This window comes from Cyphomyrmex costatus, unplaced genomic scaffold (assembly GCF_001594065.2).
Source record: "Cyphomyrmex costatus isolate MS0001 unplaced genomic scaffold, Ccosl1.0 scaffold364, whole genome shotgun sequence".
NCBI classification, from domain to species: Eukaryota; Metazoa; Arthropoda; class Insecta; order Hymenoptera; family Formicidae; genus Cyphomyrmex; species Cyphomyrmex costatus.
Genome location: NW_017277819.1, coordinates 1 through 21408, shown reverse-complemented (window position 1 = coordinate 21408; position 21408 = coordinate 1). Strand labels below are relative to the sequence as shown.

Genomic DNA, 21408 nt, shown 5'->3' with positions numbered 1-21408 from the left:
GCCAATGATTTACTGTCATATCTTCTATTAATATTAGTATTTTTCTTACTTAATGTTCTTAATTTGAATACGACAAACTTTCTAATAATTTTAGGAAACAATTGATAATTTAAAACATGTTTAGCCGTAACCTGACTAAAGACAGATATTAAATAATTTTTCCAAAATTGTGCAGTGCAGCCACTCATTTTTATTGTTATTATTTTGTACTGAGCAAAAACCACGAACACAACCTTGAATCAACTCAAATCAATTTGAATAAACGATCACATACGAACGCACATATTCGTGTGAGTGAAAGAGTGAAATGGCCTATATTTCTCTCTCACTTGTAGGATTTCGCTAGGAAATGCCGGACTCGCCTGATGGTCTCTGTTAGAGGGTCTCTATTTGAAATGAGATAAAAATTATAAATACAAGTTAGTAGAATATTTATAATGTCATTAGTCTCAACACCTGGATTTGCTTATTTTTGAAATTTTTACTTCATTTAAGATACACAATCGATTATACCTTGTTCTTTATATTCCAGCATTACAGATTTGCACTAAACTATTTTTGTCGTTTTCGTTAAATATCCATCTTATATTTATCTTACTATAAATTCCAAAATGTTTATCAGTTCAGTCACAACAGATCTATATAAATTTTACCAAAATTAGACCAATAATTACTTCTAGTTTTTATATTATAATTTATTTTATTTCTATTTATTTCTTTTAAATATATATTTTTAATATTATATATTTTAAACTATAGCTACTTTCTTTAATTTTAGGAGTCAATGCACATAAATATCACCCTATCTTCGTTATTCATGGAATGTCACAAGTATAGAGAACGATATTTATATTGATTAAGTCCCTTAAAAAGAAAGCAACTTATAATTAGTCAACATATCGGTTAAATTCATGTAAATAATAGGTGCTTTCCATATTTGATAACACAATAAGTGTCTTCCTATTTTTTATTACTCTCTGAATGTTAAGAAAAATAGAATGTTTGTTCGATTTGTGTCACTAAATGGAAAACACCTAAATCACTTTTCTTGCTTCCCCTCTTGCTATTTATTTGATCCACGGATGATTGACGGATTGCGATGATATTCAGATCACTCATAATTTGAATAAAATGCTTCTGCAGAAAGTAAATTCCAGTCGAAAAAGACGAACTAGATTTTGCATAAATTTTCCTCACAAGTGTAGACCACATCCTATCTATGTTCAATCGAGTTGTCTTCTATTGTCAGATTTTCGAATGAAAAAAAAACGTGAGGCAAGTGTTTCGGGAATTGGAACCAACGGAGAGCATTCCATCACTCCCATCCCTTTACGCGGGACCATCGCCATGCCAGCTGATCGCCATAACTTGAACAGATCGATCGAAGGAATCAAGTTGGCTTTCCGCGAACGACCGAAAGAACATGTTGAAACTTGAGATTCAGCAGAGTAAAGAGCGCAAGATTCGAAGTGGTCGCTGGCGCTTTTGACGCGGCTTTCAGACGTCACCGTTTGGTTGTGCCGGGTCTCGAATATCTCAGTGAATTCCTTTCTAGTATGCAGTAGCATCCGCCGATTATTCGCTGTTGACAGCCCGGATGAATTCGACATGCGAGGGAAGCCGTTTCTCTAAAGTTAATTCTTGGTACTGCCCGCTCTATCGTTCAAGTCGATTCATCGAAACCTGATCACCGATATCGTCACTGATGAGGCGATGACACGTCCACACGTGTACACAACATGTCTGCGCGGTGCGATTAGCATTGTTTCCCCTCACCCTCTCGGAGGACTCGGATGATCGCTGTCTTTTGTCATCTTTTGTGAGAATAGGAATATTTTGGAATTATTCGGTCAGAAGAAACATTTGATTTGTGCAATCATGTTGAAGGCTGTTATTTTAATCGGAGGACCTTTAAAAGGTTTGTGTTTACTTAATTATCATTTAATTATCAAGCAACTGTAAAATTGCTAGATTTGATAATAAAATTATATATACGTATCTAATTGTATATATAATTATATTTTCTACATTTATTTGAAAATTCTGTTGATATCTTACAAGTACATACATAATTTTGATCTTAGAGTATACAATATTATTATTTTGATCATTCCATCATTGTCAGTAGACTTTATATAAATTTATACATACATATATTTATTACATATATTTGGAATTGTTAAGACTTTAATGTAGAGACTATTCTTTCCAGCTAAACTTCTATGTTGGAGAAAAAAAGAGAAAAGAGAGATGAATGATTTAAGAAATTGAGCTAAAAAGCTTATAAATTCTTTGTATGTATATTTTAACTTTGTACTTTAACTTGTTGCACTTGTATTTTTATAGGAACTAGATTTAGACCTCTATCCTTGGACATCCCAAAACCACTGTTTCCAGTGGCTGGATTACCCATGATACAGCATCACATTGAAGCTTGTATCAAAGTACCTGGTCTCAATGAAGTGCTGATAATCGGGGCTTATCCTAAGAACGATCTGGCTCAGTTTATACAGGAGATGTCGAGTACTTATGGCATAGTCATTCGATATCTACAGGAATTCACACCCCTTGGAACAGCAGGTGGCATGTATCACTTTCGCGATCAGATTCGGTCGGGCAGCCCTACATACTTTTTTGTTATGAATGGCGACGTCTGTGCCGACTTTCCTCTGCAAGAGATGGTGGAGTTTCACAGCAGCAAACAAGCACTGCTTACAATCATGGCAACAGAGGCAACTCGACAGCAATCGTTAAACTATGGATGTATGGTTTTGGGGAAGGAAGGAACGGTAGCGCATTACGTGGAGAAACCTTCAACGTTTGTGTCAACTCTTATCAACTGCGGAATATATCTCGCATCCCTAGAAATTTTTCAAACGATGGCAGATGTCTTTCATGCTAACCAGCAACAAGATCATATAATGTAAGTTTTTCATGGATTTGTTTCGAATATGGTAATGATAAATTCAACCATACTACAATGGATGACTGCTTCATATAAAATATTTAAACATACAAATATAATATAATAGAATATTTACTAAATGAGATGCTTTTTTGTTGACAAAATTTGTAACAAGCATTTGACAAAATTTGTTTTTGACAAACTAGGTTATTAATTTTACGTATAGTAGCTTTTAATATATATTGATCTAATTTAATGCAAGTGACCAAATTTGCTATAAAAGAATCAACATCCTTTTTTCATCATTTTGTTATGGGACTGCAGGCAATTGTGTTGCAATGGTAGAGATCCAGCGCATATTGCATTTGAGCAAGACATACTGACGCGTCTAGCAGGATCTGGCCGATTGTTCGCCCTGCCTATGTTCAGATGGTGGTCACAAGTGAAAACTGCAGGTTCCGCGATATACGCCAATCGACATTACTTGGCACTCTACAAGCAGAAGCAGCTGGACCGTCTTGCTTCTACGAATAAGAATTATTGTCACATTATAGGAGATGTGTACATTCATCCATCAGCTTCTGTACATCCGACTTCTGTGGTATGAGGGATAAGTTGTCCTGCTATGGTTTACAATGCAGTAAATACCAGCTAATAGTAACATAAGTAACGTCAGTGTTGTAATTTCACATTTAAATAATGTGATCTACAATGTGCTTTTTGCTTTCTATTACATACTTTTTAATATTTATTTTTTTTTTATTTTATTGACAATTGTGTTACTTGGCACATGTTTCTTTTTTCAAAATTCATCTTTTTATTTCAGGTGAGAAAAAATGAAAAAAATGTAAGGGGTAAAAAGCAGTCAAAATTAAGAAACTGAAAGCAAAGAACATATTATAAATTAGGCTTAACTATTATATTCTACATTGTAGTCGTTTTAATCTTAACAGGCAAATATTTCGAAAATATGTATTTTATCAAAACATACTCCTCCAACATTTTATTAAAAAAATATTCCAAATAAAAATTGTAAAAGGGAGACAATGGTGACATTCATCTTTATTCCATATAATTTTTATTTAGAATATTTGTTGATAAAATTGCATCTTTTTGAAATATTTGCCTATTAAGATTAAAATGAATCACTCGGTATTTATATTGTTGAATGTGAAAAGATAACATTAATGTTACGTTATTGCTGGCTGGTGATTTACTGAGAAACTTATTCTGGTGTCATGAAATTTCTGTTCTTTGCAGCTCGGTCCAAATGTGAGTATAGGACCAAATACGATGATAGAGCCTGGCGTGAGAATCAGAGAAGCGATCGTATTGGGCAAAGCACACATTCAGGCCCATTCCCTTATTCTACACAGTATCATAGGGACAGGCACCAGCGTGGGTGAATGGTCACGTGTTGAGGGGACTCCATGCGATCCCAATCCTAATAAACCATTTGCAAAAATGGAGAACTTGCCGCTGTTTAATGTCAACGGCAAACTGAACCCTTCCATCACGATACTCGGTAAAGAAATAAAATATATAGAAAACTGTGTTTCTATATAAAAATAATAAGAAATAAAATAAAATAAGAAATATTAAGAATTACCGCGGTAATTTGTAGGTAAATCTTTTAACGTATAATATAATTAATTACTACAGTTATTATATACGTTAAAAATTTACGCATAGATTATTGCGATTCCTAATAGCCGTTATTTTATTTTTTTCTTGTTCTCAAATACTGAAAACTTTAAAAATTTAGGACAGGACCGCTTACATGAATATATCAACTACGATTAATTACGGTCAAAGTTAGATGTTAGAATAATATTTTCGGAAGTCTTCATTTATATATTTTATTTTTACGCACATATGAGCAGTACGTGTAATTATATGTATGTATATCTTATTTCAGGTACCAGCGTGAGTTTGGCTGCGGAAAAAATTCTACTAAACTCGATCGTTCTACCGCATAAGGAACTTACAAGAAATTACAAGAATGAAATTATTCTTTAATTGTTTAATTGTTGCCAGAATTAAAACACCGCTAATGATTCAGATTTTAATGAAAGAGTCGCACAAATGAAAAACGCTAAATACATCTATATATTTTTTTCAGAGATTTTCTGTCAAATTGTGATTAAAAATTTTTTATAATTTTGTAATATAAAATATTATTACAAAATTTTTATATACATTGTATACAAGTATCATGTGGCAACTATAAGCTATGTACATAGGGCCAGTGGCAACGCACATTTTTACAATATACAGGTTGTACATATTTCATCTACATATCAAAAATTATTACTCCGTATTTTCGTAAGTACATGAATAAATCCTTTATCTGTATATTTCTTATTCTCTCTGTATATAATTCTTATTGAGAATTTTATATACACGTGTTTATGCCGCGGGACGTCGTGCGGGATCGAATGCGACGGAATGAAGTCCCCCGAGCCTCGCATCAGCGCTCTCGTGGTATCGAGGCGATCGGTACGCGGGAGGAAGAATAACCGGAAAAAAATCTGACGGGGAAGCCGCGGTACGGGCCGCCTAAGGTGAGGCTCGCTCTCGCGTTCCTCACCGGCGGCGCCAGGTGTTTACGGCGGTTGTATGTGAGTAAGAAAAAGAGAAAGAGAGGAGAGTCGAGAAGAGCGGTGTGTACGCGTGAGACAGCCGCATTGAATTGCACTGAATCAACAGGTAGATCGGTATGCGTGGGACGCCTTACGCGCGTTCTTCTTTCGCCGTGGCGCCGAGATTCGTCGTGGTCATCTGCGAAAGATGCAACGTGCAAATGAGCGCGAGACGCCACGACGACGAATCTTAGGAAGTTTTAGGGAACGACGACCGAGATCGGCAGCTGAATAGCAGCGACTACAAAGAAAAGGAGGAGGGAGCGGCGCTCCAGGTGGAAATGCGCGTTCTCTAAATGTGTGCTCCGCGGCGAAATTCCACGCATACCAAAGCTGCTGATCCAGCTTCCCCGCAAGCGGCGGTGCAGGCGGCGGCGACAGCGGCTGCGGCGGCGGCGGCAGCGTCCTCCGGATCGGGAGAGTGATTTTTGTGATCGCCGCTCTCGTCAATGACACGCGCGGAATGCGCTGTGCGAGCGCGCGATCCCACGCTGCGCGCTATACGCGCCGACATTGTTGCGCGTTCACCTCGTTGCGCCTGGCCTTTTAAAAATCCGTCCGTGTGCGTCCCGACGTCGTGAGTGTGGTGCGTTTTGAATGCGGGCGCAGGGCGAATCTTGCGACGTCGCGAGAGCGGACGTTCAGTTTGACCCCCCGGCGCATAACGGACAAATGAATCCTCTTGTGACATCGAACGTCGTGACTTGTTTATAGCCGTCTTAACACGAAATTCTTATTGGTAATTTTCGTTACTGACTTGTAAAACAATGCGTACATGTATATATTTTTCAGTTTTATATATTTAAATTATTTGGATTTATTAAGAATCAGAGGTGATTACTTATAAAATTATTGCTTATTAATCATTGACTATTTAAAAGTATATTAATTTTTAATTGTGTAAGAAAAGTATTTTATATGATTTAAATGGTATGAAAAGAGCAATTATAAGAGAGGAATATTACATTTAAGTTTGCAAAATTTAAAATAAGACACAATGCAAAAATAAAAGAATAATATAAACTTTTTTATCCTTAATTTGACTTTTATGATTGGAGCTAATATTTTTATCTTTAGAAAAAATCTTGTTAAAAAATAGGTACATACCTATGTTTTCTCTTTTTTTTATTTTTTAATTATTTTATAATTTAATAAAATATTTGAAACATTTCAATTTTTAGAAAAAAAAATTTTTTATTTATTTTATAGAAAGAGGAGAGTGGATTGAGATAAGTGAATTGTTAAATATTCCAAATGGGCAATAAAAGCCCATTATGGCCCAGTGTCATCAACCACAATATCAGCACGAATTTTTACCCCTGTGTGATGTACTATTTAACATTATTTCATTAGCATCCTACTTCTGCGATGTTGTTTTTGATTTTGCGATGGTATATGCCCTTGCCCATCAAGCAACAGCACCACCCATACTATTTCCATTAAGCATCACTTTTATAGCAACTTCTTTGTTGATTTCTCAGGTTTGTGTCTGACGAAATTTCTATATTGTTTCGCTATTCCATCATCATAATTATACAATATATGATTATTTTTGTAGATCGTTAGTTTACGATGGTATCTTTGGGGAGCTAGAGGTAAATTAACAAACGCACCAAACAATTGTCATGTAAATCCAGTGAAGAGAATTGGCAATTGGACTGTAGGCTGTGTTTTATTACTTCACTCCACCCAAGTCGGTATACTATGGAGATACTTCAAATTATTTATTCCAGTAAATTTAACTTTCGTAAAGCACGAGGTACGTAATAACTTTTTGAAAAAAAAGACCTTCCATCATCTCTTCATTATATAAGTTTTAATCATCTCAGGTACGGGAGCTCTGTGTATTACGACTGATACACGCATTCTGTGAAGCCGCTCCAATGTTACTTCTGCAGCTCTACGTCTTGTTCGGCGCTACCGATGGCGATGAGATAGAAGTCGGAAAATTGAACGAAAATGAGAGCAAGGATGGCGGTAAATTAAAGGAGCTGACACTAGTATCGGCGGGACTCTCTTTATGGAGTGTGTGCTGGGCGGTTGCCAGTTTTAGCAAGGGTGCCGCGCGTTTGCGTAATCTAGAACGTTTAGTGCTAACATGGTTGGGGGTGCTGGCGCAATTATTCTGGCGTTTGGGGACAGTTAGTGCTCGCGTCGGAGCATTGGTCGCGTACGCTTCATTGTACGGCGGACAGTGGCTGCTGATCGTGATGGCTCTTCACTGGTTATCCATGTTGACGTGGTTACTACTCACGCCGGATGGACTCTTCCACGGTGGCGAGCGTCTTCCGTTTCTTAGGAAGACTTTCCTCGCTTCTCTCCTTGCTTTTGTATATATATTTGCATATGTTAATCTACATGAGACGAATCATCGTCAAAAAATGGTTAGTAATGGGACTATTTACATTTGAATGACAATCTATTTATCTTGATACTATGTTTTTTATTCTTTCAGGTGATATTTTACACTGTAATGTTCTTAGAGAACAGTTTACTCATTGGCGTGTGGACAGCTGGTGTTAATCGTGCCGATCTTTTGTCTCACCGGCATCATCTACATCCAGTTACTCTAGTACTTCTTCTACTAGCTTTATTTTTTGGTGGCATGTTTTTCATGGGTCTTTATTATAGGTAAGAATATTTTTTTTTTTTTTTATTAATTAATATATATATATATATACACAGTAATATTAGATAATTAAATTCATATATAAAGGTGAAATGGAAGTTTATGTAGTAATTAGAATGTAAATTTCATTAAATAAATATAATTCGTAATAAATAATTAAAACATTAAACAAATACAAGAATTATAGAATTATCTGTCTATAATTCTATATGATCAAAATATTTATAGTTAAATTAATTTTTTCATTTTTCTTGCAGATTTTTTCATGTAAGAAGATTAAGGTATGAGGCTGGTGGGAGAATGACTGGTTCGAATCTCACTACACTATCGAATCAGGTATGATATAAGACAGATCTTTCCTTGGGGGAGGCATTGTTATCCAATTTTTTTTTAACTTTCAGGACAATACAGAAGAGAAACAAATAGACTATAATGAGGGAAAGAAAGTTAATATTAGCATTAGCATGAGAAAAGTTAAATTAAGTAACGGTGGTATACCGGGCGTGTTCAATTGCCGTTTTGCAAATCCAACAGCTGTTGTAAATCCAAATCGCAAGAAGAAGAAACCAACCAGCTTTGTACCGCCACCGCCACCGCAGAGCACGGTGATGAGTTCCACAGCGGTGATAGGTGACTCAAAACAGTGGCTGAACATGGGCAACGGATCGCGGCAATTGATTCCATTTTGGAAGAAGCCCATATCTTCTAATGTAGTACAGGTAGATATTGTGACAAATCTATGAAGGGAAATTAGAAAGTAAAATGAACTTATTTATTCCATTAACGTATATCATATTATTTATTAGCAAAAATGCATACAACATCTTTTCTCAATATAATCGCATAGTTTTGCTATACTTTTTGTGTAATGATTCATAAGTTTTCCATCTGTGAACAAAATTTTTGGCTGCCCCGAAAGATCTATGCATTGCTTCCTAAAGTCTAAGACAATTTATCACTGTTATTTTGGCCCATCAAGGCTTCTATTTGGCCGCTTGCAGGGATCATTTGTCCTTATTAATATTTGTAAATAAGATGATTGAAATGATTCCAAAAGTGTTGTAAATGTTAAATAGAATCTATAGCAGGACTTTCTTTAACAGACTAAATAAATGAAAATCGGAAGCAACGAAAGATTAGAATTATATGCTAAATATGAGAAAAAATTTCAAGTTTTAGAAGACCCACACACTTTCCGTAAAATAATCTTATAACGTATTGTAAGAGTTAACGAATCACAGTCAAGAATTTTCAGAAACTTTTAACTCTGATTGGTTAACTCTTATGGTATGATTACTGTTATGGAAAGTATGTACGGGTTTTATAGTGAATTCAGTATTTTACGTTACACTAGATTACGATTGCTACGTATATACGAAATTAAGTTAATGTAAAAACATATAAATATTTTAAATGAATAATGATATTATTACGATATTTAATAGAATATACATGTTATTTTATTACTGAAGTTGATTAAATTATGCCATATTATATACTTAGATTTTATATATACCATAAAGTTTAGGAAGCGTATGTAGCTTCTTGAATTTTGAGAACAGCCAAAACCTTATATGGAAAAAATGAGTATGTATATATTTTGCTAATTTGTACGTGAGGAATAAATAAATTTACATTTTGATTTTCTCCTGTATTTGCTAATTATTACAATAAAACTGCTATTACAATGTAATTAATTTTCCAATACAGCACGATGGTTCCAATGAGCGCAAAGATGAGACTGATATGGCGATCGGTGGCTCGTTGAATGTCACGTTAATACGCGAGAAACTGAAAGAGAAAAAGCAACAACAACTGCGAGAATTGCGAGCGATACAGGAGGAAATCAAGGAGGGTAAATTGTTTCCACCTCCTTCCGCTTCTACATCCTCTTTTTCGTCTTCTCCTTCCGCATCTAATCAGCAACCACCACCGATCACGAAATTGCATACCTCGCCAAGTTCTCCGTTATTCACGTCTCCGCCATCGTTTTCCGAACAAAACGGTGGTAATGCCTTATCGTCTTGGCCACCCGTCAAAATGCATTGCCTCTTACCTCCACCGCCTTCCTCTCCGTATTATCCTAACTCGCATCCTTCAAATCTGTGGAGAGCAGTGCCTCAACGAGAACGTGCGGACACGCCAGAGATATTATTAGCACCGCGATGCCTTCCGCATCATTATCCCCATTGGTCACCGCCTGGACATCTCAGTCACAGGTAATACAAATATAAATGATGTTCAAGCAACCAATTTGGAAAAATTAGTTGATTCAAATTCTATTTCATCAGATTGCATGCAAATAAAAACGGCGTTGAAGAAAGTTCTAAAGGTGAGGGCGATGGAGAAGCGGAAGTTAGCGACATGGAAGGTAGTCAAGTCTCGTTACCTAGGAGTTATACGTTACCTCGCGAATTCAAGTACAATCCTAACAGCACAGTGAGAGAACGAGAGCGTCGTGTAGGAAATAATAAAATATATTCTTCGCGCTTTTACCTTCCATCTACCAATAGCTCCGATGGTGAGTATGCTCTTAGTCTCTTTCTCTAAATTGCAGTTAATAATTGCTTACAACGTAGTGATTAATCATATATTTTGAGTATTAAAAGCACTATTGTGATCAAAATAAGTGATTAATTACTATTTTCTAGTATTAAGTTGGATTTCTGTATAAGATCTATATCGCATTGTAGAAATTAAAAAAAAAACTCAAGTTAATTTATTACGGATCACATTTTTAACAACATTGACATTTTTTTAGGCGATGTAGATAGTGCTGATAACGAGGATGAAACAGACTCGGAGGCACGAATGAAAGGTAATCATGTTCATAATTACGATGAAATCTTGCAGAGGCGTCACATGTACGAAAATAATGAAGAGGACGACGTCGCCGATCCTAATATAGAGTGCAGCGCGTCTAACATTACGTCTAACAATTGTTATTCGAACAATTTTCATGGTGTCCTACGACCGGGTCAATTACTCCGAACACGAGTGAAACACGAAACAAAACTGTAAGTCATAATACATAATCGCGACATCTTGTCATGCATGACACGTTGTGTTCAAAAAGATCTTTCAAAATTTATCTCTCTTTTTATTAATTGTTAACAGTATAAGACTGTTGACCTCGCAATATAATAGGTATAAGTATTTAATAGTATAATACATAATACATGCATATACACAAAGGAATACATTATATTTCTTTCGTGAATTAGCATGCATTACTTGAGATATAATCTAATAAAATCTAATTTAATCTTTTCGTCGCGTTTTGCATAATAACATTGTGCAAATGGGGAAATCGCGACAAATCGAGTACATAATAGAGTACATTTTAAGAAAGCAGAAATAATGGACAAATAGGAATACATGACTTTACATTATCAAAATTCGTGTACAACGGATATTTTATATAATGCATATAGTTACCTGAATAGAAATCATACACCTTTCATCCGTTAGTTATACAAGAATTATGTGCGTAATAATAAATTGATTTTAAAGAATGTAAGGTATTGTACTATTTAAAGAGACATATATATATATATATTATTATATTCTGTTATACATTTGTAAATATACAATCTTTGCGATAACATCTTGTACTCTTCTTTATATCTCTTCTACCTATGCTTCATTTTTTAAAACATTTATTAACAATTAAATGTGTAAAATAAAAAGATTAAAAGATGACACACGAGTTTAACGTTAATATTTTGAAAATAAAATTAAGTAAAATACGCTGTGTTAATTTCAAGTAAGTGCCTAATTACGTTTCTTGAACTGAACATATAGACCATCTGACGCATATGCGAATACGTGAATAGTATTATTGTCATGTTTCTTATTCACTTCGTAAGATATAGTATAGTTCGAAATGATCATAATTAATGCCACTTTTACAATTAATAAGGCAAATCTCTGTCCTGAAATTCAATATAAATTGCAATATAAATTTCCAGTAATATACACTTATTAAAAAATGGTAATGTCTTTCGAGTTATAGATGAATATTTTATAACTCACCTATACATGATCGAGGTCCAATACCGAATGCTAAGGATTCGTAAAACTTTTTTTTGTCCTTTGTTTCTGTTCTCGAAGGAATAAAATCTTGCGGATTGGAAAAATATTTTGAATCTTGATTTGTCGCATTTATAGAGACATACACCGGAACATTTTTTTCGATTATTAATCCAGTATTTGGCAACTAAAAATGATACATATGCGTATATGTAAAAAGAGCAGTAAAGACATTCGTATTAATGCTTAAAAGGTGCCTTTTTATGCTGACATTCTACACTCATGTTTAGCGTCAATACAAATCACGTCATAAAAATAGATGCATATATATTAAATATCAATTTTGATCACGTATCCTATAATATTTTGATGCTAAAAATGAACGTCGAGCGTCAGCATGAAAAGACATCTTAAGGGTAGATTCCTGAAATTATTTTAATTAAGAAAATTCTAATGTATCAAAAATCGAGATCCAGAATTTTAAATTGAGCAGTCACGATGCCTTAAAAAAGGAAAAACTGAACTTATTTTTTTTAAAGGCAATGTGCTCTCTCTCATGCACTTCTTATAAATGAATAAAAAGATATTGGGGGGGCACTGTAATAGATTTAGATTTGCAGAAGTATTCGCGAACATTGAATTGAATTTTTTTTCAATTAATTTTAATTGATTTTTGTTTACTGGATATATAAAGTTACTCATTGTCAGTCATTCACTTCGTAATCTCTTGTAGTTATTCTATCAGTGACGGGTAGAGGAGGATGTAGTCTCAGTGATTCAACTACAATAGAATCTAAGAAAGACAGTTCATTGATCAGATCCATGGTCAATTCTTTTCCTGATAACTGCGTCTGTATCTCATTGTATATAGTATCTTGATGCTCTGGATGACACCCCAACTCATACAGAGTAAAAGCTATCGTAGTCGCGGTAGCTTCGAATCCGGCAATATATAAACTGGAGGGCTGTGCCACTAAATTGTCTCCTTCGAATACTAAGACATAAATTATTAAACAATGGTATTAATATTAACAAATTTTTCGAATCTATTATTTTTTTCTGCTATAATTTATTATAAGTTCAACGCATACAGTAGAAATATATCGAAATTTATAATATTAGTGACAGAGTAGACCATATTAGTCCACATTATATAGATATAAATATTAACTACGTGATATTTGTTATTTTTCGGACTTTGTAGATAAAATACAATCTTTACTGTAAATGGGATTTTGTTCTCCATTTTTAAGCGCCAACATGGAATCTATCATGTCTCCTCTCTTAAATTCCAGTCTTTCTCTAGTGTTCATGGATTCCCAGAAAATGTTGCGAAGATAATTTGCAGGTCCTTTAATAAACGGCACGACTAAAAAGTCCCAATCAGGTAAAAAGAATTGGATAATGAATACAATTCCTCGCATAAAACCTCTGAAGATTGTCATACCTATAAATATATAATATCTTACGTAATTTATATAATAGGTATAATTATACATGTATGTATCTGATAAATGATCTAACACATCCTTTTATATATAATGAAGAATAAACAATTCCTGATTTTCAGCAGATTATATGTCCTGATGAAAAAAGTTCTCATAATATTCCATATTTTTAATATATAATAATATTTGTATAAGAATTTGTTATATTTTAAATCTAGAAAAATTTTTTATTTAACAAAATTATAGAATGAGAAATTTTTTATAGAAGGTTTCAGAATTTACATGTATGAAGAATTCTAGAAAAAATATAGACTTTCTCTACACTTCTAAAAAATGATTCTTATAATATACTTGAGAAATTTTTTAATAAATTATAAAATTATATAGAAATTGTAACATAAAAATTTTGAAAAATTATATGAAAGAAATTTAAGAAAAATGTTTATCAAGATAATATTATGCACAACAAAGCTGCATGTCTTATGGGTCCAATAAAATTAGTGCAAGATCTTACCGGCTTTTTTACAAAAAGCGATCTCCTTATCATCGAAAGAGTTTACGTTAACACCGAACATCAGAGAAGCCAAAACATCGTTACTGTAACGACTACCGATATCCTTCACCTCATATTCACTCCAGCCATCCTCGTTTATCGGTAAGTTCTCAAGGAAGTTCAACATGGGCTTTCCGCTCTTCACTATCAGCGGTATCATGTTTTTCAGTTTTTGTCCGGTTAAGACCGGGGTTAATTTGTTTCTCACGTATTTCCATCTGGGCTGATTCATAGACAAGATACTGTCCAGACCTATCGCGTCCCTCTGGCTGCCTGAACCAAATCGTCGATTCGGGAAGACGTCAAAATCCGTGGTCATCACCTGTTTGATCAAGTCGTGGTTCCGTAGTAGCAGTAGGGGTTTATGAAAGATATAAAAACCGATGTAAGGATCGTCCGGATCGGCACTATTGTAGATTTCATACATTTTCTCATTTGGTGGCTTCTTCAGGGTGATACATTCCTTGAAATTGCCGAAGAACAAATGCGTCGGAGGGCTTTTCACCCCACGTCTACTCCAATAAGACAACTTGTACTTGGCATATGCGTAGAAAAGGCTGAAAGATATTATCAGCGCGGATGTGAAATAAATCAGATAGTCCATCATCGACAAAATCTTATGGTATTGTTGTATTTGTTGGTATTTGTTAATTTATACGTTTCCTCCGATCGTCTCTCGCGTATATCTCAAGGTTTCGTCTGACATGTAAGAAGATTGCACATTTTTTATCACTTGAATAACTTGTGTAATGTGTAATATTGACAATTAAATATATAAAAATGGACACTTGATATCTTTATGGAATTTCGAGATAAGTTACTTAAAGTGTAGCCTGATTAGCTAAGTATCACAAAAGGTATAAATAACATGATAAGATTCTGTGTATACATAACATACATTTCTTTTTAATAAACACATTTTGAAATAGTAAAAGCACTGGAGAGTTTTAATAGATAATATTTCTCTCTTACTAATTGATTTAATTAATTTTTACTTATTATTAGTTGGTTTAAAAATAGTATAATTTTAACGTTTGAGCAATAATTTTTAATGAAATTATTATAATGCAACATTTTATTGTTTAAATGTTAATAAGGACAAATTATCAACGTAAAAATAAAGTTATCGCATACTTGTATAGTATAGTACTATAAATATGTGATAACTTTATTTTTGCATTGTATTGGTGACTTGTGTGCTTGTAAGATTTCATCTTTAATTAAATGTTCATTAATATAATTGATTAATTTTATCAGTACACTGAAGATGACCTTTTTAAAATCAAAACATATTTTATAAAACCAAAAATGTATCAACAAAATCATGCAAATCTACAATTGCTTATAATATTCTATAGTAACTTTGCCGTATTTATCTTCAACGATTTTGAATATACTGATGACATTGTAGCAACAGTAACAAAATGATGTATACAGGATGTCGCCACTCAAAAGAGAGAGACTCTAGCAAGATACATAATATTCGAAAAATTAATTTCTTAATAAAAAAGTTATTTATAAATTTTTTATTGATCTGTGGTCCAATTTATGCTCACAACTTTCATAATCGAGCATCATTTGTCTTTGTTATTTAAAATTTAACAAACAACAAGAATGCAATGATTTTTTAACGTTAATTGGTCCTATGGCACATCCAAAAACGTAAAATAGTGTAAGTGGCCAATCATATGGTCGTCAAGCCAATCGCATTTTTGCTATTTTTTTACGTTTTATCTTTATTTTGCTTCTTATCCTGTTTTTCATTTTTTGTCGCTCAAGATAAAAGTTAACCAACTTCGGAAGAAACAGGAAATATATAGATAATAAGTAAGAAATACAATTGTCAATAAAAAACGATCACAAAAAGGAAAAAAATAAGCAATGGGTAAAAGGCAAGAAACGGGAAATAAAGAACAATTGTAGAATAACCAAAAAAGTGATAAAAGGCAAGAAACAGAAAACAAAAACCACATTGTATATTATAATGGCAAGATAGCAGTAATAATTGTAATAATTGCCGAAATTCTGGTAGCAATACATATAGATAATACTTATTTGTGAGCAACATGTCATTTATGATTTGTATAGATTGTGTTCGAATATATACTGATCGTATTAAAAATCTATAGTTTAATTATTAATAACGTAAGCTTATCTTATTAACTTTTACTTATTATTTTTTATTACATATAATTTATAAAAAACTATTTTTTAAATAAATCATTTTGAATTGAATAACGCGTTTCTTATAGATTATTCAGACGTTGAAAACACAACATTACAATCAAATTTTACCAGTATATATTAAATTTGTAAAATAATGAGGTTTAATATGCAAAAATTTGTATTTTTTAACTGTCATGTTATATTATTTCATTTTATCTTTTGACTACGTGATTAAAGAAATTTTAATGTTTGACTCTTCATTTGTCTTTTTAGTTTCTATTTATATTTTAGAATAAGAGTCCTTTACTTATATATATATTTATTTATTATTGTATCTTTTTATTTGGTATTTTTTATGTAATAAAAATTGATATTATTTTGAAATTCTAATCAGAAGTCATAAATGTATGAATTGTTTATTCTCTATCAAATGTATTTTTTTTAATTTCAATATCTTGCTTTTTAGCATTATTTAAATATAAATTTCTTTAAGGTAATAAATTTTCCGCTTATAACGATAAAATATAATTGTGTAATGTAAAAGGACAAGTAAGAGTCAAATAAATAAACAGGAAACACTTTATCACATGTGATAATATATTTATAATTTCCAGTTTGTAGCTATCCATCAGTATATATACATATACAGATTATAAGGCTAATTCTACAATGTACTTTTTGTTTCCTATTTCTTGCTGTTTGTCTCTTGTCTTTCTGATTAAGAATTAGCCTAAAACTTTTATTTAAAACATTTTTTTAAAACACATTTCTTTTAAGTAATCAAAATGGATATTATATGTTAAAATAAGACATCCTTTGTGTGTGCATAGAATGTTCCACTTCATTTTAAACAGGTAATTTTCTTCAAAATTGTTAATAAAAAATGTTTCCGATAAAAGTGAATCAGATTTTGAGGACGACATATTTTGGTTACGTTCTTTTTTCTAGGCGTAAGAATCAGAAAAGGATACGGAGGTCATCTCTATTACATTTTTTAAAATAGAATTATATAATTTCTTTACACGATAAGATTCCTCTAATTATTCTACACATAAAGTATTAAAGAGATATTAAGAGAACAATACTTTACGAAATATTTTATATCTTCTTCTAATAAATTTTGACGTAATAAAATATAAAATATCCCATAAATTTTCAATATTAAGTGAAAATAAACTAAGAAATGTTTATTTAGTACAAATGATTGAAGAGAGTCATATTTAGGTAAAGCGAGTTATAGTGTTTAATAACATTTTTGTATAAATTTTTACAATTTTTAGTTTAAGCAAACTGTGTGCTGCATAGTTATTTACGGTCTTGAAACTCTGTCTCTCTCTCTCTCTCTCTCTCTCTCTCTCTCTCTCTCTCTCTCTCTCTCTCTCTCTCTCTCTGTCTTTCTTAGAACAAGCTGGAGCTGGAGTATATAATCTTTACCCTCAAAGTTCATAATAACACAAATTAAATTGACAGATGCTTATTAACATCAGTAATATTAAATTGTCAGTTTAATTGGTGATATTACGTACTTTAAATGATTATACTGTGTTATACTAAAGTACTGTACTGCAGACTGACAAATTGCGCTGTTTGCTTGAACTGAAAATTGTAAAAATGCGCACAAAATAGTTTTATATTATTATAGGCACTATAAAGACCCGCCATGAACGAATATACATATACAAGATGACAAAAAAGGTTTGGACAGGTAAAATATTTTGAAAACATTTGAGAAAAAATGTTTCATACAAAAATTGTAGAATTTCAATAAATGCATCAAGCGGTAATACCTATTTGACCTTGAGAGTAAGTATATGTAGAGGAGAGCTCTCAAAGTTAAAATTTGAAATTTTTAACGGAATAAACTTCCATTTTTTTATTCAATATACTTGTAACCGATATCAATAGAGACTTTTTAAAATACTATATTACAATATAATAAATCTTTTTTCTAAATTCAATTGGATTCAATTGAGTTCAATTAAATGTAACTGAATTCAACTGGATTGAAAAACTGTATTTTTTTTCTATTTAGAATTTTAAATTGAGAAATATGGTATTCACGAGAAAAGTTGGTATTTTTTTTAGATTGAAAAAGTATATAGAAATGTCGATCTTCATATAATTTCTATATTGAATAAAAATGTATTCGAATTGAAAAATATTTTAATGTTCACAAATGCGTATTTCTGAAAATCTGGATTTATTTCAATTCATTCACGTTTACTGCAGGAAATATTGTTTGAGATATGAGAATTGATAACAAAGTTCAAGTTATGACTATATTATCCAAAAGGTATTTGACCGACAACTAAAATCTTTTAAATATAGTTTAGCGTTATAATATTGACCAGGTTGGCAAAAAGTAATGTCTTCTCCAAACAATAAAATATTGCATTTTTTTAAATACATGTTTTTAATACTTCAAATATGCTTTAAACAATATTATTAAAAACTGATATGTTTAAAACATATTAAAAATATTGATTAAAGCATGATTTATTATTAATTTGTTTAAAACATGTTTTTTACTAATCCCGATCTTGACAATATATATATGTTCAGCACTTAAATGCTTTGTGTATATATTTTATGTTGCGTATAAAAAATGTGGTCAAAGTTTCATTCTTTTTCTCATTGCAAATTCTTAAGCATTGGATTCATCCATCAGAAAACATTATTTATTTTACTAATTAAAGAATGCTTATTACAGCATATTTGTAGCGTTATTAATACATTACATATTAACATAACTATACACAGAATTTCAGAAATACATTTTGAATGATATTTTTATTTTATTAATAAAATTTCAATTTTATTAATGAAAGTGATATATACATAATATATGTGAAACATTGAATATGAGTAATTTAAAATAACTAAGATGAAATTAAAAATTAACTTATTTGAAAATAAAGAGCTAGTTGTTCTATTTTCGGATAAAAAAGAATTTTTTAATTCATTGATTAATCAACCACAATATATACGCATATGTAGTTTTTACGGGCCAAAATTGCATTTGTACATAGTCATTTATATAATAATCAATTAAATTAAAAAACTTGCTTATAAACTATATGATAATTTAATCTAATAAATAAAAAAGAGAGCGAGAGTGATAAGCTGACAATAAAACCTATCAAAACATAAGATAATCCAGCTTAATTATTTTCAATAAAATCAATTTTTGTCATTATAATAAAAAGTTATAGTATATATAGGATAAAATTATTATAAATATATCAAGTTAACAATTTCACTTTTGTGTTACCTGTTTTTCCTCTTATTTTGCTGCTTTTTTTAGAATCCTTATAACAATGTTTTGCTGCATGTCAAGTGCTAAAGATGATGTGAGCGAATATCTCATTTATATGCGAATATTTCGATCGTATATATATATTAGCCGCGCATGCAGCACTTTATACTTTAGAACACTGTGGAACACTGCATTCTGTCATGTTGCTGATGCGCTGTAAGTATTTATAATCATTCTGTTTTTATCGTTGATGGTAAGTTTTAAGGTAAGTTTTATAATTCGTTGATTTTGGATCAGTTGCATTTCCAGTAAATGAAAATCTATGAAAAAATGATTTAAAATTTTATCTGTCCGAATGCGTGTTTTAAATAGCAAAAAATTTTATTTATTTATATTAATTAAATTATTATTTCTGAAATTCTCTGTGTATAGTTATGTTAATATATAATATATTTATTTATTTATATTAATTAGATTTAATCCAAATTTAATTGGATTCAGTTGGATTTAATTAGATCCAGTAGTTGGATGCAATGGATTAAAAAACTGCGTTTCCCCTATTCAGAATTTTTAATTGAATAGTATTCATGATGTATGGTACATACACGAAAAAGCTGATTGAGTCGGTATAGAAATGCGCTTCATGCAATTTCTACAAATTATAAATAAATAAAAATGCATTCAGGATTAAAATGGATTCATTTTAACATTCGTGAATTCGTATTTTTGAAAATCTGAATCCATCATATATACTTACTAAAGATTTGAAAGTCTGATTGGATAGATCTAAGAAACTATACATCAATAACAGTGAGCGTTCATTCAACTATTGTCTGTTGAACGCGTTTATTAAAGTCTGCTGAATGTAACAATTCGAACATGAAGTATATTCGAATTTTTTTATATATGCAATATTAGAGAGAAGCCTGAGAGCGGCCATGCCCGGGATTTAGCTACAACTTTATTTTGAAGCGCCTCTATGTCCACAAAACGTGGACATTGAACTATGTAGCCAATGTCCACGATCGTGTTGGTAATGTCCACGATTTTTGGTTCGAATCTTCCCTATATCTATGATTTTTTTGGTTCGAATCTTCCCTATCATCTCTCTCTCTCTCTCTCGGCATTTGAAATATAAAAACAAATACAAAAATGTTAGGATTTCAACAAAATGCATAGTGTTGATTTTTTTTATAAATATAAATTTAAAATAAAAAAATTAATTATTGCTCTATAAATATATATCCTTTAAAGTTATTAATTATATTAATTATTAAATCTTTATTAATTCTTTAAGTGTTTTAATGTTTTTGCCGAAAAATAATTAGTTTCTTTTTAAATATAAATACAGTACTTTTAAAAGATTTAATAGGTTTATTAGAATATTAGCGAGTTTTGAATAAATATGTAGATCAGTAGTATATAACTAGGTAGTTATATTTAACTTGTAGCGGAACCAGCTTATTCACCACAGTTTTGACATTTGATGATGGCCAAGCCGAAGATGAAGAAAATAGCTTGCCGCACATGGACGGTTTCCAGAGTAAACTTCCAGCAGGAATATTTTCTCACGGATTACTGCAAGTTAAGGAGGTTCACAGTCTACTTACACAGGTAGAGTAAGAGAAAGAGAATCCTAAAAAAGAAGATGCGTAAATTATCGATCTTTTTACATTTCATTTCTGTTTATTAATAAAAAATTTTGTTTTATTACTTCTGTAGTATGGGAACTTAGCGAAGAAGAGAAGCAAATAATTATCCTATCGGAAGACTTTCA

General features: G+C 31.8%; 3 protein-coding genes across 6 annotated transcripts; 2 read left to right on the top strand and 1 right to left on the bottom strand.

The window, feature by feature from the left end:
• The first annotated feature begins 1373 nt into the window (after window positions 1–1373).
• Gmppa (GDP-mannose pyrophosphorylase A) lies at window positions 1374–5069 on the top strand. The gene is made up of 5 exons (XM_018543273.1): window positions 1374–1918; window positions 2347–2923; window positions 3230–3506; window positions 4166–4430; window positions 4824–5069. Exons 1-5 carry the CDS (start codon window positions 1879–1881, stop codon window positions 4922–4924), a joined length of 1260 nt encoding a protein of 419 aa, XP_018398775.1. The 5' UTR covers window positions 1374–1878; the 3' UTR covers window positions 4925–5069.
• A 1698-nt stretch (window positions 5070–6767) lies between these two features.
• Window positions 6768–11212, top strand: LOC108776600 (uncharacterized). The gene is made up of 9 exons (XM_018543271.1): window positions 6768–7028; window positions 7106–7306; window positions 7377–7931; window positions 8003–8178; window positions 8434–8512; window positions 8578–8895; window positions 9887–10395; window positions 10468–10697; window positions 10938–11212. The coding sequence occupies exons 1-9, from the start codon at window positions 6822–6824 to the stop codon at window positions 11195–11197; spliced, it is 2535 nt and encodes an 844-aa protein (XP_018398773.1). The 5' UTR covers window positions 6768–6821; the 3' UTR covers window positions 11198–11212.
• Window positions 11213–11931: 719 nt separating this feature from the next.
• On the bottom strand, window positions 11932–21166 carry LOC108776599 (cytochrome P450 6k1). Of its 4 annotated transcripts, XM_018543266.1 has the most exons (7): window positions 21101–21119; window positions 19647–19845; window positions 14171–14908; window positions 13431–13655; window positions 12925–13202; window positions 12212–12395; window positions 11932–12111 (listed from the first exon to the last, which is right to left on the bottom strand). In XM_018543266.1, the coding sequence occupies exons 3-7, from the start codon at window positions 14814–14816 to the stop codon at window positions 11951–11953; spliced, it is 1494 nt and encodes a 497-aa protein (XP_018398768.1). In that variant the 5' UTR covers window positions 14817–14908; window positions 19647–19845; window positions 21101–21119; the 3' UTR covers window positions 11932–11950. The 4 variants fall into 4 exon arrangements, with proteins under 4 accessions (XP_018398768.1, XP_018398769.1, XP_018398770.1 ...); XM_018543267.1 differs by lacking the exon at window positions 19647–19845 and having other exon boundaries at window positions 21101–21166; XM_018543268.1 differs by lacking the exons at window positions 19647–19845; window positions 21101–21119 and adding an exon at window positions 15282–15296.
• Window positions 21167–21408: the final 242 nt, after the last annotated feature.

Coding starts and splice junctions, on each gene's coding strand:
- Gmppa (XM_018543273.1), top strand. CDS start 1,879: ATGTTGAAGGCTGTTATTTTAATCGGAGGACCTTTAAAAG. Junction 2,924..3,229: donor CAGCAACAAGATCATATAAT/GTAAGTTTTTCA, acceptor ATGGGACTGCAG/GCAATTGTGTTGCAATGGTA. Junction 4,431..4,823: donor CCCTTCCATCACGATACTCG/GTAAAGAAATAA, acceptor ATCTTATTTCAG/GTACCAGCGTGAGTTTGGCT.
- LOC108776600 (XM_018543271.1), top strand. CDS start 6,822: ATGGCCCAGTGTCATCAACCACAATATCAGCACGAATTTTTACCCCTG. Junction 7,307..7,376: donor TAACTTTCGTAAAGCACGAG/GTACGTAATAAC, acceptor TAATCATCTCAG/GTACGGGAGCTCTGTGTATT. Junction 8,179..8,433: donor TTCATGGGTCTTTATTATAG/GTAAGAATATTT, acceptor TTTTTCTTGCAG/ATTTTTTCATGTAAGAAGAT.
- LOC108776599 (XM_018543267.1), bottom strand. CDS start 14,816: ATGATGGACTATCTGATTTATTTCACATCCGCGCTGATAATATCTTTC. Junction 13,656..14,170: donor CGCTTTTTGTAAAAAAGCCG/GTAAGATCTTGC, acceptor ATATATTTATAG/GTATGACAATCTTCAGAGGT. Junction 12,396..12,924: donor TAACTACAAGAGATTACGAA/GTGAATGACTGA, acceptor TATCATTTTTAG/TTGCCAAATACTGGATTAAT.